Source organism: Stylophora pistillata, chromosome 5 (assembly GCF_964205215.1).
Source record: "Stylophora pistillata chromosome 5, jaStyPist1.2, whole genome shotgun sequence".
NCBI lineage: Eukaryota > Metazoa > Cnidaria > Anthozoa > Scleractinia > Pocilloporidae > Stylophora > Stylophora pistillata.
In genome coordinates this window covers 15,735,619-15,752,114 of record NC_142523.1, presented here as the reverse complement: position 1 = coordinate 15,752,114, position 16,496 = coordinate 15,735,619, and the positions used below count along the sequence as shown (strand labels likewise).

Below are 16,496 nucleotides of genomic sequence, written 5' to 3'. Positions count from 1 at the left end.
GAATAATAATTACATTTCTGTCTCTGACAAAGAGGCGGCCGTAAGCATTATTATAGCCTCCGAGCAGGTCGTTGTTTGGTCTCGTCACGCAAATTTGGAGAGAGAGCGTTACATGACGAGTTCAAATTAGGGCTTTGGAGGGGACTGCAGGAAGCGTGGTGTCAATGCAGGTTATTATTGCCAACAACTATTCAGATATCAACATCAGTTACTAAGTGTCCCATTTCAACCCACATATCTAAAAAAATAACTCCTGCATGCGTAGCATGCCAATGTTTTCTTTTTGTTTGTATTTTAACTTGCCTTACAGGCTCGTCAAAGTGCGGCACAACTCGTCAAAATACTGAGCGATTCTACACATCTAAACGTCTAATATGGTACAATTAACACACTAATATGAAGCTTCATGTATCCATCTGCACGTACACACGCAAGCTTACACCTACTGAAATTCATTTACAGCCCATTACTGTCACGCATCTTCGCAAATCAGTAATGCAGAAAAATATGTTTCCTTATAGTAAAATGACAGGATTGCGCATTGTTGTTTCAGTTTTTCTTCTAAAAATGACATAATTTCCTGCGCAAGTCACATGTCACAAGTATGTAAACAATGGGATCGACAGCAGCTGCTATATGTGGCAGAAGACCAACAGTGATAGAAAACCCCGCAGAAAGCTGAATGTGGATTGGCCAGAGTGTCTCTAACACCGTTACTCCGTAAAAAATGCCCCACGCGGTTACCATGGGGACCAAGATGACGAATGTATTAAAGGAGAGCTTCAGGCTCGAGATCAACTCCATCATGTTATGCACCCCTTCAATTCCGCCAAGATCCACCATTGACCTATGCTTAGCATTCCAAGCAATTCTGAGGATGCTTAAATGTGTGAGAACCATCACTACAGCCGGGATCAAAAAATTGACGGTACTTAATACTGTCACGAAAATCTTGTCAGAATTTTCCATTGCTTCCGTGAAAAATCGACTCACACCAATACCCGCCATGGCTAAAGAGTACGCCCAAATAAGGAAAGTAGCGATGTGGGCACGTGACTCTGTGATGATGTGTGGGTATTGGAGAGGATAGGTAACTGCGCAATACCTGTCCAAGCTGATCGCCATCATGTTAAGCATCGATGCCGAGAAGCACAACACGTCAATATTGATGAGAAGTGAGATCAGAATTTTTTCATCGGGTGGGTTCCCACGAATATCGTGTATAATCCACCCTGCAAGGGCTGCCACTAACAGAAGATCTGCAACGGCAAGGTTCAGCACGAAATAGTTGGTAAGGGAGCGCAGCTGACGGAAACGACAGAATCCTAAGCAGATGAAGCCATTCCCAATAACCCCAAGGGTGAAAATAAGGACAGACGTTACTATGACAACTTCTCTGCTGACAGTGGGAGTTGGTGATTGGTCGGTACTAGTGATTATGGCTTTCGTTGGGGTAGCCATAGTAGAATCTTCTTGATCTTTGTCCCTTAAGATTCCGAGATAAGAGAGATTAGAATAAAATTAGTTTCACCACCACAAATTTTATGTTAACACTCACTATAGGAGGGAGCAAATGGTGCAGTTCCCACATTGCTTGTGACCTCTTCTTTATTATGATTCATAACAAAAATAAAGCGACCGATCTCGTCGCGAAGGTCAGTGAGGAGAAGTATAGGATCCATGCCCCCCCCCAAGCCATTCACACGTTGAAAAATCCGGGGGTATTATACTCTTGGAGCTACGTCCCCCAAGGGTATTATACTCTTGAAGCCACGTCCCCCAAGGGTATTATACTCTTGGAGCACTACAGCGAACGAGGATCAAATATTACGTAACAAAAAGGATAAGGTCTCGGTTAAGGTAAAGGATTCACGCTTATAACTTCTGTCATCGTGACAATGAAGAACAAAAGCGTGTAACACTAAGGAGCCATATTAACCTAAATAACAATGTGCATTATGTACTAACTGCAAATTTAAGAAAACTTGAAAAAGTGTTTCCATGAGACAGGAAAAAATTTATAAAGAAACTAAGATGCTTGATGGAAAACAAAGCAATCAAGGAGGAAGACGAACGGACAAGGTTCAGAATAAGTTTTTGAAAGAAGTACCAACCATGTTCATAATAACGTTGTCATATCAAACTTGTCACCAAAAATATTATGAAATAGGACACATTTTAGAGACATTGTTATCACTGATCATGTAAATAAAACGTACCGGCTGACTACAAGAGACGCTCCTTTCCCACGCACGAGATTACTGTGTGATGGATGTCCTCCCCTGGGGTGGTATGGGTGGGTTATAATTTGGGTGGACTAGCTCGAAAGGGACGCATGTTCCTGTTCTGGTCCTTCCCCACTGAGGTTAATGCAGGAAAAATGACTAAAGTGAACTAAACTAACTAAACTACTGAATATCGATCATTTTTTTCTGGTGAACATGATTTGAGTGCGCGATTGACCAAGTAAGCCTTTCAACTCAGCGAAGTCAGAAAAAGGTGAAAGGTCTTTGCATTATGAAATAAAGCGATTACTGACTGTTTCCAAGCTCTCATTGGCTGGTTAATAGAGGGGAAGCTACTAAATGGATTGATTATACTTGACGTGTGTGGGACCGTTGAAGGAAAATTAATAAAAAAATTTACCCTTTAAGAGCAACAGATTTAATTTCTTGTTGGTCATAAAGAACACTTTAATGGTTTCGTTCCATTTGTTGCAGTCTTTCGGAGCTCCTTATACGATTGACTCGATGTTCAGATAAGGGAGGAGGATGTATCACGTCAACAAAAATAAAAATACGAAAAAATGACACAATAGTCGAATAATTAATCCATTATTCGATGGTTTAACATATAATACGAGCGAACATTTTGCTAATTGCTCGTATTTTTCACACCCCTTTTGGAGCTTGGAAAAATACTACGCAACCCGCAAGATAAATCATAGAACAAGGTGTATGTATAAGTGTTATACTGTTATTATTCACTTTTAGAGGGTCTCAGAATGATCACCTGAATGATCACCTGAATGATCACCAGAATGAAGACCTAGAAAACGTCTTCAACTGGCTACAAGCGAACAAACTCACGTTGAACATGACTAAAACCGAATTCATGCTAATAGGGTCGAGGCAGAGACTGAATACTCTCACAGCTTCACCAACAATTAGAATGAACAATACTCAAGTGAGCCAGGTTTCAGCTACAAAATCGCTTGGTGTAATAATAGACGATAAACTCGATTGGCATAGTCACATCGAAAAACTAACGAAAAAGATCGCCTCTGGTATCGGGGCCCTAAAGCGAATTAGGCACCTGATCCCAGCATCAACCTTACATCTCATCTACCAAGCTTTAGTAAAACCTTACTTTGATTACTGTGACATTGTTTGGGGTAGCTGTGGGAAAACGCTACGAGACAAACTGCAGAAATTGCAGAATAGAGCAGCCCGTGTGTTGACATTCTCTAACTATGATGCTGATGCAACTGAGCTACTCGAGTTTTTAGGGTGGAAAAATCTTGCACGCCAGCAGGAAATCCATAAAGCCACCATGATGTTTAGATGTCTGCACGGGCTAGCTCCAAGGTATCTATATTCAAAGTTTACGTGGCGTGACTCTGCTTATGACCTCAGGGACTCTGAAAATAAGCTTAATGTTCCACTACCGCGCACTAATTATTACAGAAAAAGCTTTAGCTACAATGGCGCCACATTATGGAACAGTTTACCACGCGATATAAGGAACACAGAGTCTCTGGGGTTATTTAAACGTAAGATCAATGACATTTTTTAAGTCTAACGCACGGCATTCACGGAAAACAGCTTTAGTGTTATAGTATGTAGTTTTAATTTTAAATATCTTAGCGTATGTGATATGTATTTTTATAGGCTGATGAATTGATCGTGTCTAAATAAAGATTACAATACAATACAATACAATACGTTGTTAACTGTTACGTGCTATCCTTTCTGAATAAAGTAGTATGTTGTGTTGTGCTGCATTGATTTATTCAAAGTTATTCAGGTAGATGTGCATGAATCAGTTGTTAATTCAGAGAAGAAACTTCATCAGACAGTGCGGATATTGATGACTGAATTCAAGTTCAACCTTATCAATGTACTTAAACCAGATTTGATCAGACAAACCATCATATTGTTAATTTTGAATGATAATCTGACTATCATAATTATTTGCCATGTAAAAACATTCCGGGAAAAACTCAACCATGCTTTAACCATTGTTATCCAACTTTTGATGTAGTCAGCAGTCTCTACGCTCTTTCAATCTATAGTCGTTTAACGTATCAATATATTTACCATCAACAGTTTAGAGAGGTCTAACACCGTGTTCACGTGAAACGTGAACGGAAAGACTGACCACGTGACCTGTTTCGCGTTTTCCGTGCGCGTAAGACTTTCTTCACTTTTTCTCACACAGAGTAGAAGTTAATTGCCGGAAAAAGGGCACCAAAAACTATTCCTTGTAAGTCATAGAGGGGCGTCTTCAAATCCAACACCACGTGAGCTCACGCGAAGCTAAAGCAGCAAGGGTCACGCTATTTTACGTGAAACGTGAAAGGACAAGCCGGACGTTTGCCATTTCACGTAAACGCGGTGCTTAACCTCTGTTTTAACTATTCCTTCCACCGCTATACTGGACTGAGTGTAATCGTGACTCAAGTGTCGCTCAGTAAACGTAGCACTCAAAAGGTTTTTGTGTAAGCTTCTCTGAAATAATGACTAGTCTATATAATATGAGATTACAAGATATCGCTATCTTTATGTTCAAAATTAGGAATAGATTACTGCTTTACAATATACTAGAACTCTTCTCGCCATCGCCTTCGAACTACAACTTGAGGAACTCGGACTTTGATGTTCAAAGGGTAAAAACTGTCAAATACGGAAAGCATTCCCTCAGATTTTTTGGGCCATTTTTATGGTCAAAATTGAGCATGAAGGACAGGAACGAGACCTCCTTAAGAAGGTTCAAAGCAAATATAAGGAAAAAAGATCTGAGCGAATCGGTTGGTGAAAACGCATGCAAAAGGTGCCACCTGTGTAACTTATAATTCATGAACAGAAAATATTATAACTAGTAGAGTTGATGTATTATAAAATTGTATACTTAGTTTTTATTGCATATGTGTATTTTTAAGTATATTGACTATTGTATATATTTGAAGAAGTCTTGAATAGTTAAATCTTATTATCTTATAGTATTATTAATATTTATTACATGACTCGGGCAGTCAGAGGGCCAATAACTAAAATCAACCAATCAGGATGCTCTATTGCCGGTCAATATTCTCTCAGTATTAGACCGGGCACTGTCCCGAATGGTCCCGAATGATACCGCACTTGTGTCCCTTTGAACTTCAGTCGTATAATAAATCTCTTATTAACCAAGCTTGCTCGGGACCGTACTGGAAGAATATCGGCCCTCGGTCTTTTTTGTACGGACCTCGCTGCGCTCGGTCCGTACTGTCGAGAACTCGGGCCGATATTCTCGCAATACGGCCCTCGCGCTTGGTTAATAAGATATATATATTTATCATTAATAAGTAATTTGAGAAGTGTCCCCGATTAGTAGGCCTGAGGGCAAGCTAGAAGATTAGACACTTAAATAAAGTTGTTGATTGATTGAATAAGCCTTTGCAGTTAGAATTCATTTCTGAACGCCTCAGTCTCGGGCCAATGCAACGAAATTTGGAAACTTTTGCTTCTTACATGAATAAGTATTTGCTGTTCACTCTCGCTGGTGGCATTTTTAGGGAGATTGGTCGACTTTTGTTGAATTTACTGGCCTTCGAATCTGGAGCGAGTTACTTGAGCACTTCGGACCAATGATAGGCCGACAGTTTAAAAAGTAATCAAGTCATTAGTACTACAGTAACTTATTCCGCGTCTCGCATAGTGAGCCTCTTATGAAAAATTCATTTTGCCATTTTAAGGTAGTGTAAAAGAAAACAGTAGCGATATCAGACTTGCGAGTCACAGCTTTTGCTCTACGAAGGCAAAAGCTGCATCCACCGTCCATCCCATGGTACGTAACTATTTGTATCAAAAGAATTCTACCAGTATCACCCCCATGGGGAGACTTTGTATCTCCTCTAGTCTTGTAGATGGTTTAAATCTACCGCATGGTGAGGTGATCAGAAATTTCAAACGAAATATCCTGTCTATATTTTAGAGCTGTTTCCTTCTTAATTCTTTACCCCCAAATTAAATGGTCATTTACAGTCATTTTTGGATCGTTTAACAAAGCTCATTACTATCAAAGCTGATCCGCTTTTCATGATACGTAGGTTAAATCAGTCAAGGAAATCAGTCAGCTCGAGACACAAGACAAGACCCGCAAGAATTGTGGACGTGTCCAGCTAAGGGAAAACCGCTGATCAAAAACTTTGAAGAAACTGGTCAACTTGAAAGATGCAGTCTGTCTGCGGTCTTGACTATCAACTGTTAATCAGCAACACTATCTTCAAAATTCACCAGGACTTTGGCCTCAGATTACTAAAGTGAGAATCATCCAGTAGGACAAATTTGTGATTACGCCGAGCTCCGAAACGTTTATCTCCTTTTCCTCAATTTAGATTTCTTCCTTCACAGAGGTTTGCCATAAAAACAGAGGTTGGATGTTTCAGAGAAAAATGCGCAGCGTAAATTACGTGACATCTCTAACAGAACATATCGCTTTACGATGAATTGATAAAAGTCCAAAACAGATCCATCCGAGGTGCCCTTTCAAGGAGATCGTTGAAGTAGTTCAAGTGATATCAGAGCTCGTGAAAACATTAGCATTTGTTTGTTTTCTTTTTTTTTTTCAGTATTCTCATGACAAGATTGTTATCCTTCCCAAGAACCTCAATCAATTTTTTTGCTCTACTTGACTTTCGAAAGAAGAAAGTTCCGGCATCGCTAAACTTAAAGTTTAGTTTTTTAGTTTCTTAGCACTAAAAGGAACTTACTGAGCCATTTATTCAAATCACATTGAAGTTAAAAAATAAATTACAAACTGTCTAGCAGATTGTTTTTATAATTACGCAGATGTCATGAAGACTTAAAAAGCAAAGCTGAATAATTATGACTACATTAAAGTTGGGGCTTGATTGAAGTCAGTCCCGCATCTTTGCAGACACTTCGCAACTTTCATAGATAAGGTTTACGTAACACACTCAAAGCTTTTCGTAAAATTTTGCATCTGATGAAAGGTCTCTTATCGGCCATAAAATGTTGAGAAATAATGTGTGCCGTTTGATAATAATAAATCTTCAAGGGCCCGAAAAACAAGCAACTAAGATTCTCGCTTTGGTCAAAAAAATTATCAATAAACTCGCCCGAATTTTTTTATCAAATCATTCACCATATATTAAAAAATTTAGCGCCTGATTCTAAATTTTTCATCTCACGAAAGCTAAATCAATCGTATGTTCTCTATTTCGCAGTGACTATTGGCTGGATTTTTTTAATCGAGAAACAACAACAACAGAAACAGCCATATTGTAGTGACTTGTTTTAACTCCAGAACTTTGCATATTAAAGACTGATTTGAAGTTTTTATCGCAAGCGAAGCCGGTTTTTTATCGTTTCGGCTGTTTGAGGGTTCACTTTTTTAATGATTATCTGGATAATAAACTTCTACGAAAGGAATCACGAAGGAATTACGAACGCTTTACGAAGTAAATAACTCGCGTACAAATGAATTGAGACGGCTTGTCCATATCATTCATTGTAATCTGTCATTTTGTCTTTATTGCTTTACAGACATAACATTATACATAATAGAAAGGACTAATCTTTGCAAACTTCTGTCAATATACGGTTTCATCATCCTAAACATTACGGAGTTTTAAAAATTGATTTGATTTTAAAACCTTTTAAGTCGATTTAATTCTTTATACTATGAATTATGAATGTTATTTCTTTAATTCGGATTTAAAATTCTCCACTTTCTAACGAGGTGAGTTTTACGATATTGATCCAAATCAGCTTTAAACTATTTTCTCGTTGTTTGAAATAAAACAGTTAAAATATTGGTGCAGTCAAACTTGCATGCAACTCTGTAGTTGTTAATTCTCTCTTTGATTTCCTCTTCCGTTGGTCGTTTATAGAAGGACTGTTGCGCCGTACGTTTTCTTTTAATGAACTGAAGACATAAATCATTCATTTATCATCCAAATTGCTTCAAATCTACTTTTAGACTTCTCGGAACTTAGCTTTTCTTTGTAAGAGTTCCCAAAATTTTTCTTTCAACTAGAAGGATTTACTCAAAAGGGAGTACTTGTGTACCTTCAGTAAATAAATACAATGATCATCTAAAACTACGTGTAAAGCTTTTTCCAAGCTTCTCCAGTTCCTGACGTGTGTCCCTGGCAAGTAGAAATTAATTGCAAATTGGTGAAGAGAAGAAGAGCGACATTACATACACCTGCCATCAGAGTCAGTCCAATGAAGGCCGCATTTTCAGTCTCTAGTAATCAAGATTTTAATATCATTGGGTTCCACGGATATCAGTGTATGTACATACAATACCAAAACAATTTTGTTCCCATCGCGCGATTGAAATTGAAAGAGAAAAAGAAAAACAACAGTGTCTCTTTTGGTAGATATTTGCATTTTATACATTAAAATATGATCTTTTTGTGTGTTTGTCTAGGAAATTTTTCACCTAACACGTCGATCAATCCTTCGTAATTTATAATAGCTGTTATGTCAAACAGATCCAAAAACATTTGGACAAAGCCTCATTCAAGATGGAGGACGTTCATCAGAGCTGCCGGTAGTCTGTTTAAAATGATTTTCCTCTGTAAGTGCTTTGGAAATTGCAAGCATACTAATAAATTTTTCTGTGGAAACGATCATTAAACTTAAACTGCTGGACGGTTTAAAAAGAATGTTCTAACTGTCGTCTGTCCGCTAATTCTAAACTGTCAAGGACAAAGTCCTTAGCAACAACTGCTCGCGATATCTTCAAAACTAGACCGCTTTTTTCTTTTAATGGCCGTTTTAGATTCCTTTCTTTTCTTTTTTTAATTTAGGGCCGTCTATATGTATATATTTTTATCAGATATGACATCATCTAATAAATAAGAAAAAAATTCAGCAAACTGGAATTATCAGTAGATTTTCGTTATCTGGTCCGCTTTAGTTTCAATTTTGTTATGTAGATGTAGAAGCCAAATCCGTCGAGTTCTTTAGTCTGTTTTGTAAATTTTTCAATATTCCTTTGCATGTTGTTCTTCTGTTATTTACGAGGTCAAAGTTACATGATATTTCGTTTTCTAATATTCAAACTCTCGCTTCCTTATTTGTCTCAGCATTTTCGTTTCACGTCACGCTGATCAAAGCCTTCCCGCGCTTTCTATCAAACCTTGCCAAACCACAAGGGTAGCAAAAATGTTTAATAATGACGATAAGAACCCGCTAAAGAATCGCCGCTTTCGCTGACCAGTCTTTCTGACGCCGGCAAAACCTGATGGTTTGTTGACTTTGTCGTTGAAAGGTGAAAAGTCTCGCTTACGGGGAAAGGACTGTGGAGTCTAAACCAGCCACAAATGATCTCTCGGAAATCTTTGGTCAGGAAAATATAAATAATCGGATCGACTGAAGCTGTCACATTTGGACCCATACTCATTATTATACCCAGAGTACTAAAATCGCGGATACAATCTGAGCAGTGAAACTCTGTTATAGTTACAGCGCAGAAAGCGCTCCAGAAAAGTAGAATAGGGGCTACCAAAACAAGGATATGAAATGCTATCCTCAGGTTCTTTGAGAACACACTTGCCTCGCCGTTCCGGTCTCGTCCACGGTGCGGATTATGTCGTAAGTGTCGTGAAGCGATAATGAAGATCTTCACATAGCAATATAGTACGACAATCAGAGGAATCAATGCATTGGTAAGTCCCATTAAAGAAAGGTAACCATATTTAAAATAATTCTCATTGGGAAGATAAATAAGGAATTGTAGTAATGCCATCACTGTTGCATAGGTCCAATTACTACCAATAAAAATTATAGCTTTAGTGTGGGTAATGCTGGTGGTGTAGTGGAGAGGTTTAGTGACGGCATAGTACCGATCATAGCTTATGATCGTCACCGCGGCCACGCATGCCGAGTAGCAGAATGTTTCTATGATGATCAAAGCCTCCACTAAGTAAGAAAAATCTTTAAGTAACATTTTTTTTTTCAGCGCCGGCGCCGCTAACTGGAAACAGAGGAGAACTAGGAATAAAATGTCAATAACAGCCAGGTTCACGACAAAATAGTTATTCAAAGATCGTACTCGTCTGAAATAGGCGAAGGAGAAACAAATGAAGGAATTGGCAGAGAATCCCAGTACAAGCACCATATAGGCCACAATGTGGTAACCAAGGGGTATTTTTGATCCAGTTTCGGTGTCAGAAACGTTTGTCGTGGTCGAATTATTCATCTTGTGAACAGTTTCAGCCCCTCGTCAAGAGCACATTGTCATTGCAGGAAACCGATCAAGTTCACGGCGTCCGCCCTTCAGAAATTTTCGATTCCAAAATATCTTCCCTTTTTTAGTATGTACAAAACGGAACCGCTATCGCTGTACCTTCACGACGGAAAGGTCACCACTGTGTGAAATGATAATTGATAGTGGAAACGATATGTTTGCCTCGTGAATCTAACCTTTTCTTCGTTCCAAGACGTTACAAGCGCGATTTCTCTGCACTAAAACTTCCCTCACTGATTGTGGCCGAGAGAGCCGCATCGAGTGAATACGGTTTCGAAATGCAATTTTAATTCAAAATAGTTTTTGTTTATAGAAGCTCATAATCAAGCATTCCCAAGAATCTTTGGTGCCCCAGTGGTAACAGACACTCCAGCAGTGTTTGTTTGTTTGTCAAGGAGTACTTCTCAATTTTAATGCCTCCCACATCTTGACTAATCTTTGGACTTTCATACCACAGAGCGCCCATTTGAGGCGTTTGATCAATTCAATTCGACCTAAGTTGTCAATGCGTGGTAGGAGCAGCCTCAGATAACAGTGGGAACCCAAAATAAAAACCATTTAGCGCAGTAAATTTTATCTTTTTATCTTTACTTTAATACCTGCTCGGCATAAGGTGCAGAGACACTGTGCTCTAATTGACGATGAATGACGTCCAAACTCAGGTATTGAAGTCCTAAGGCAAGTTACAGGTGTTACGACCCTAGCAACTCTCTCAAATGAACACCGGACATTATGCAATATTCATTCGCATTTAGCTGAATAAACAAATTGGTTGGAGCTCGCTTTCAGGATAAAAGCAGAATTAGAGATTTCATCCAAGTCGACAATGAGCTTTATGACAGAGTGTCACGGAACCTTTAACTTCGAAATTTAATCAGGTTCTGTACCAAAAAGGATCACAACTTTTCCTAGAAGGTTCCTAAACCGGTATATCAGATGTTAACAGGTTTCGAAAGCAGCTTAATTTACTCTTGGAAATTGATCCTCATCTCTTGAGTATATTATGACATAAAAAGGCCGAACAGTTTGAGCAGAAATTACTAATAATAAAAAGAGTGATTGTCGTTTTTTTGACTATACAAAACTAGACTTGTAATTTATTGAAGTGAACTTATTTTCCTGTCAATGTTTTCTACCCACAGGTGTGAATTTATTTAAATTTACTTTTCGCATAAAACTGATCAACCCGACTTACTAATAGAATGAACTGAGCTTCATTACGAATTATTATTATTTAAAAGCTAATCGCTTAGATACGAAAAATTTAGGCCGATCTATAGGGGTAGTTATTGGCAAAGAAGCTTGCAAGGAAATTGATAAATTTTGAAAGAAACTTTTTATTTGTTTGCTGTTGTTTGCAAACACCCAAGGAAATAGCTTGTCACCCGATAAGCAAATTTGGAAGAATGTTTTGAGACTGTGAATATTAAATGACACAAGGCTTTTAAAATTTGAACGTTAGTCGATCCTTTTGATAGTCATACTCAAACCAGAGTGACAAATGTTTTTTTCTTTTTCTTTTTTTTGTTTCGAGAGAACGAGCGACTGAATTCTAAGTAGAAATATACGTGTAGATTTCTCAAGGCTCGGCGCAAGTCTGTCTACAAAAGATGTCCTGAAAAATTCGCGTTCCCTCTAGAAATAAAAACGCATACAAGAGGCTGAGCCACGAATATTAAACTCATTGACTTCGTTTCCAAATCGCCATTACTGAGTTTTATTCTCGCGGATTACAATCTAAAATCATAGAATTAATTTTCTTTTGTTGTGTAAATATGGAAACACTAGAAGAAAGTTTCGGTTTTGTTATTATCCTGGCGAATGTCCAAACGAATGATGAATACATAAAAATCTTAACAATAAGGATATCACTTTTTACCTATCAGATAAATTGTCAGCATTTCCACAACTCTTTCCGATGTTTTCATAAGCTGCAATAAAACACTCCACAAAAGGCAACATGAATTAACTTAATCACAGACCTCGACGAAGTCTGGCTTTCTCGAAAACTGGACAGGCGAAAATTGCGATTCTGCAGAATCATGAGACAAACAATGAATTGTTTACGAGTTTTCTTCGATAGAATGACACAACGGTACATTGGAAAAAAAGAAAATGCGTGAATGATCAGGTATACGATCATTATTCAAATATTCCCACGTCACTGTGAATATCAAGCCGCTATGGGACGTTTCATTAACAGTGGCCTTTATTTGCGTTTTGCAACTTTAGAAAGATTGCATCTCTACTCACTTGTCATCCATAACTCAGGAATTGGAAGAAATTCAAGCATCAACTTATCCTAAGATTAATTAAAAGTCTGAAAACTTCAGCAGCTAAAGTGACATTTACCACACCTTTAATGATTGCACATTGGTCGTTTGCAAACATTATGTTATGAAGTTGAATGGCTCGCGTGTCGCTCGTAACGATCGTGGCCTCATGTTATAAATCATCCGCGGGAGACATGGTAATATTAATGCCAGGAAGTGAAACTGTCGCTTGCAATTGCAGAGATTTTTAGGCGATAAAACTTTAAAAAAGGATGATTTATCCACACATATATATTTCTTTAAATAGAACTTCATGCGATCAATGTCTGCAACATATTTCACTCTGATGTTAATATTTTTTTATCATTACACCGATTAAAATGGATTGCGAGATATCACAGAAACGATCAATTGGCGGAATTTTCTTTCTCTGCATTTGTTGTTTTAACTGAGATGGGAGGATACCCAATTAATTTTCATAAAGTGTAAACAGTCCCTCGTTAGAATTAAGAATTCTTTCCCTGAAAGCTGTTTTGGTTCCATGCTAAGTTTTATGTACAACAGTAAATCGCTTCAAATTAAATTTGAGCCAAAGGGGTATATTGGAAACAGCAGGGACCTTTTGGCGGCATCCACAAAACAATATATTAAGCAAACGCTGGATATCGATCGATCGCCGGAGATGAAAGGATGACATATCCACTTATTATGAGTTAAAAAAATTCAAATACAATGTCGGCCGATCCAAGTTTATTAATCATTGGACAACGTTAAAATTTAACTACAACGAAACTTTGTTCGGAATAACGAATAAGTTAAGAACACGTTTCTCGTTTTCAATAATATCCCTTCATAATGAAAAAAATAAGAAAAAACGTGCGAGGGAAAATGTCCCTTTAATTTCTCTTGTTAATGAGGAAAACTCAGTAACTGAATATTACATTTTGCAAATAAACTACATGATAAAAGCAGTTTTTTCCCCTTGGTCGCTTTCAGAAAGCTAACTAATAAAGTTCCAAGAGGATATGTGATAAACGAACGTAGACAAATTTTCAACTTCTTTGAGGCAGTAACTAGTGAATAAATTATTTCCGAGGCTGTCAATCTGTTAAACTTGTCTATTCAGTTCCGACTGTAAGGCGAGTTTAGCCTGTTGAACTTGCTTAGCGTGTTTTCGAGGAAACGTTCTTCATACATGTTTTTAAATCATTTGCAGACGAATGAAGTTTACGGAGACATTTGCTCAGTGCTTCTTCATTAAAACAGATTATTTGCTTAATTCGTATTTGCTTACCTTGGAAACAGAAACATTTCTATATTTTCACACATTTTGCTTTCATGGACTTTAATTGCAATTGGATTTAGCAATACACCGCTGTAATAAAGCGATTTCCGTATCAAAAATTTATAAGGGAAATATTTAAAAGACTAACTTTATTATACTTTTTCAATGTTCTGACATGTTACGTCTTTTATTTGATTTGTTGTCGGCCCGTAATCTGCAGGGATATTGGATCTAGGACAGTGGCTTATGTACTACATTAATTCTACAATATTAGTTTTCGAGAAAGTGTTGTCATTTTACTGTACACTCTAGTGGATTTCCTTGAATACAAGTCTTCTGGCTTTCTCTTTGCTTTCTATCTTGGGAATCTGCCCGCACGAACTCCTTAGCAATTTGGCTATAATTTTAGAAGAAAAGTAATCTCTGTGAATGAAACACAGTAAGATTGATGGAAATTTGAACGGTCCTGGAAGGACGCCCACTCAGTTTAATGAATGTTTATCGAGTGGGACTGTGGAAACTGAATCTCCCCACATCTCTGCGTGGAAGTTGTTTCTTTCAGAATAATTCTATTAAGCTTTGAAACAACGCTCTGATATCATGGTGAACTTTATGACTGATAGGTGTGTGCTTTCATTTTACGATTTGTGATCATTTGGTCATTGAGGCGCCGCAAAGCACTTGGCGAACACTATATACAGTACAAGCTGTTGCAAAATACTTACAAAAATGATTAGTGAAGGATTCTAAGGAAAATTGATCGTTTGCAGCAAATAAGAGTAGCAAGTTTCCTAGTATCTAGTCTGGTAAAAAATGGAGACTGAGTGGGGAGGGGTGAGTAGCTGAAGCGCAAAGATTTGGCTTCGTTCTTTCAATCAACCAATCTGATTTGCTCTACGGTCTCCGTTTCAACCCTGCTACCAGCTACGACGCTGAAAAACCCGCGTTTTATGAATTATTCTTTTTTTAGGTTGTTTTCAACTCTTTTGCTTCATTTCTTTAGTGTTATGTTAGTCTTCCTGTGTCCAAGGCGCAGCAAAGGTTTTTCTTTGCTAAACCAAATGACCAACGCCTGTTAGCATGAATTTATTTCATTTATGAATTACAAAAGCCCGGCTCTGTATCAGATTCAAATTGAATCGAGCGTCTGTTGCTGAGCATTAAAAGAGAGATTCAAACATTTTGAGTTCTCTTGGATCAATAAGTGACAGTTTCAAAAAAATGTCCAAGGATCGACATGCACCCGTGAGGTAAACCTTGCTATTGATGAGTTCAGAAGTTTACTGTATCTAAAATAGAGGCTACATGGAACAAATCGGATTTTTTACTTATAATTTCGTTGAAAAATCGTGGAAATCAGTCCATCAACTTGCCAGCGTTTTCTTAATTGATTATAGAGTATACAAAGTGGGTGTTACTATTTAATAAGAAATACCTTTACTTGTGTTACCCACCGACCAGCAAAGAGAAGCACAATTTTCGAGCCAATGTCAAGAAGGTAAAGTTACTCAAAATTACTCCGGCGTATGGCACGGTGAAAGCCTTCTTATTTTTGGAAGGCTTTGGTTTCAGTTATTTTTCGGTTAGGGTGACAATAAACCTCTCTGAAGAACGCTTTGACGGTGAACTGCCTTTCACTCATAGATAAAGCCGCACACGCTCTGTAGATGGAAGCTATTGTTGTGTGTGATCTACGATAGAACGACTAAGTTTTATTACCGGTGATAGGGAACTTTATCTCAATTTTTAACAAAAGAAATAACAATCATTTTTTAATCAGCTGTTGGTATTTTCCGGAAAACTGCCAAATCAATAGTAGATTTTGACAAAAATAAAAATCACCGGCTGAGTGAAAAAATTAACAAACCTTCAAAACAACAGGTTTTTGTTGTATTTATAGATCTTTTCTGTCATGAAACACACCTTGCTCATAATAATAGTCAAAACGATGTTTTTAAATACTCACATCTTGTCCAGCTTGCTCGCTATCAAGTTGTGTCAATGGACTGAAACGTTTTTTTTTTTTTTTCGAACCACTTCCTTTGAGGGGGAGAAAATTCTCACAATGCTGTGCTGTCAAAGAAAACGTTACAATGTGCGGTTTGGAATCTTTTATGAAAATATTTATTAAGGGGCCGACCATTCAACTCTTGAGGGCGGGGGGGGGGGTTGTAAGTGCAAGTGCTTGTTGGAAGGAAAAAATTGCATGCAGCCCAAATGTAACTGAAAAAAGTTCTTGTGTCGCTGTCAGAAAGAAAAAAAAAATGTTGCAAAGCTGTTTCATCATTCCGGGGGACTTTACAAAATCGCAGGAAGTGGCCTGTCTGTACAGCACATACTACAACTTGGAACACCATCGCATTGCTGTTATGTTCAGCTTTGAGGTACTCAATGTAGAAGTGGAATGAAAAAAGACCGAGCAAAAAGTATTAGAGCTATCGTAATCAACTAAC

The 16,496-nt window shown here is 37.8% G+C and overlaps 2 protein-coding genes across 2 annotated transcripts; both read right to left on the bottom strand.

The window, feature by feature from the left end:
* Positions 1-156: 156 nt before the first annotated feature.
* LOC111324197 (histamine H2 receptor-like) lies at positions 157-16,496 on the bottom strand. Its single transcript, XM_022927690.2, has 2 exons — positions 15,479-16,496; positions 157-1,486 (listed from the first exon to the last, which is right to left on the bottom strand). Exon 2 carries the CDS (start codon positions 1,459-1,461, stop codon positions 562-564), a length of 900 nt encoding a protein of 299 aa, XP_022783425.2. The 5' UTR covers positions 1,462-1,486; positions 15,479-16,496; the 3' UTR covers positions 157-561.
* Positions 7,728-11,216, bottom strand: LOC111324248 (histamine H2 receptor). Its single transcript, XM_022927759.2, has one exon. It carries the CDS (start codon positions 10,435-10,437, stop codon positions 9,406-9,408), a length of 1,032 nt encoding a protein of 343 aa, XP_022783494.1. The 5' UTR covers positions 10,438-11,216; the 3' UTR covers positions 7,728-9,405.

What these genes read in the sequence shown, in the direction of transcription:
- LOC111324197 (XM_022927690.2), bottom strand. Translation starts at nt 1,461, where the DNA reads ATGGCTACCCCAACGAAAGCCATAATCACTAGTACCGACCAATCACCA.
- LOC111324248 (XM_022927759.2), bottom strand. Translation starts at nt 10,437, where the DNA reads ATGAATAATTCGACCACGACAAACGTTTCTGACACCGAAACTGGATCA.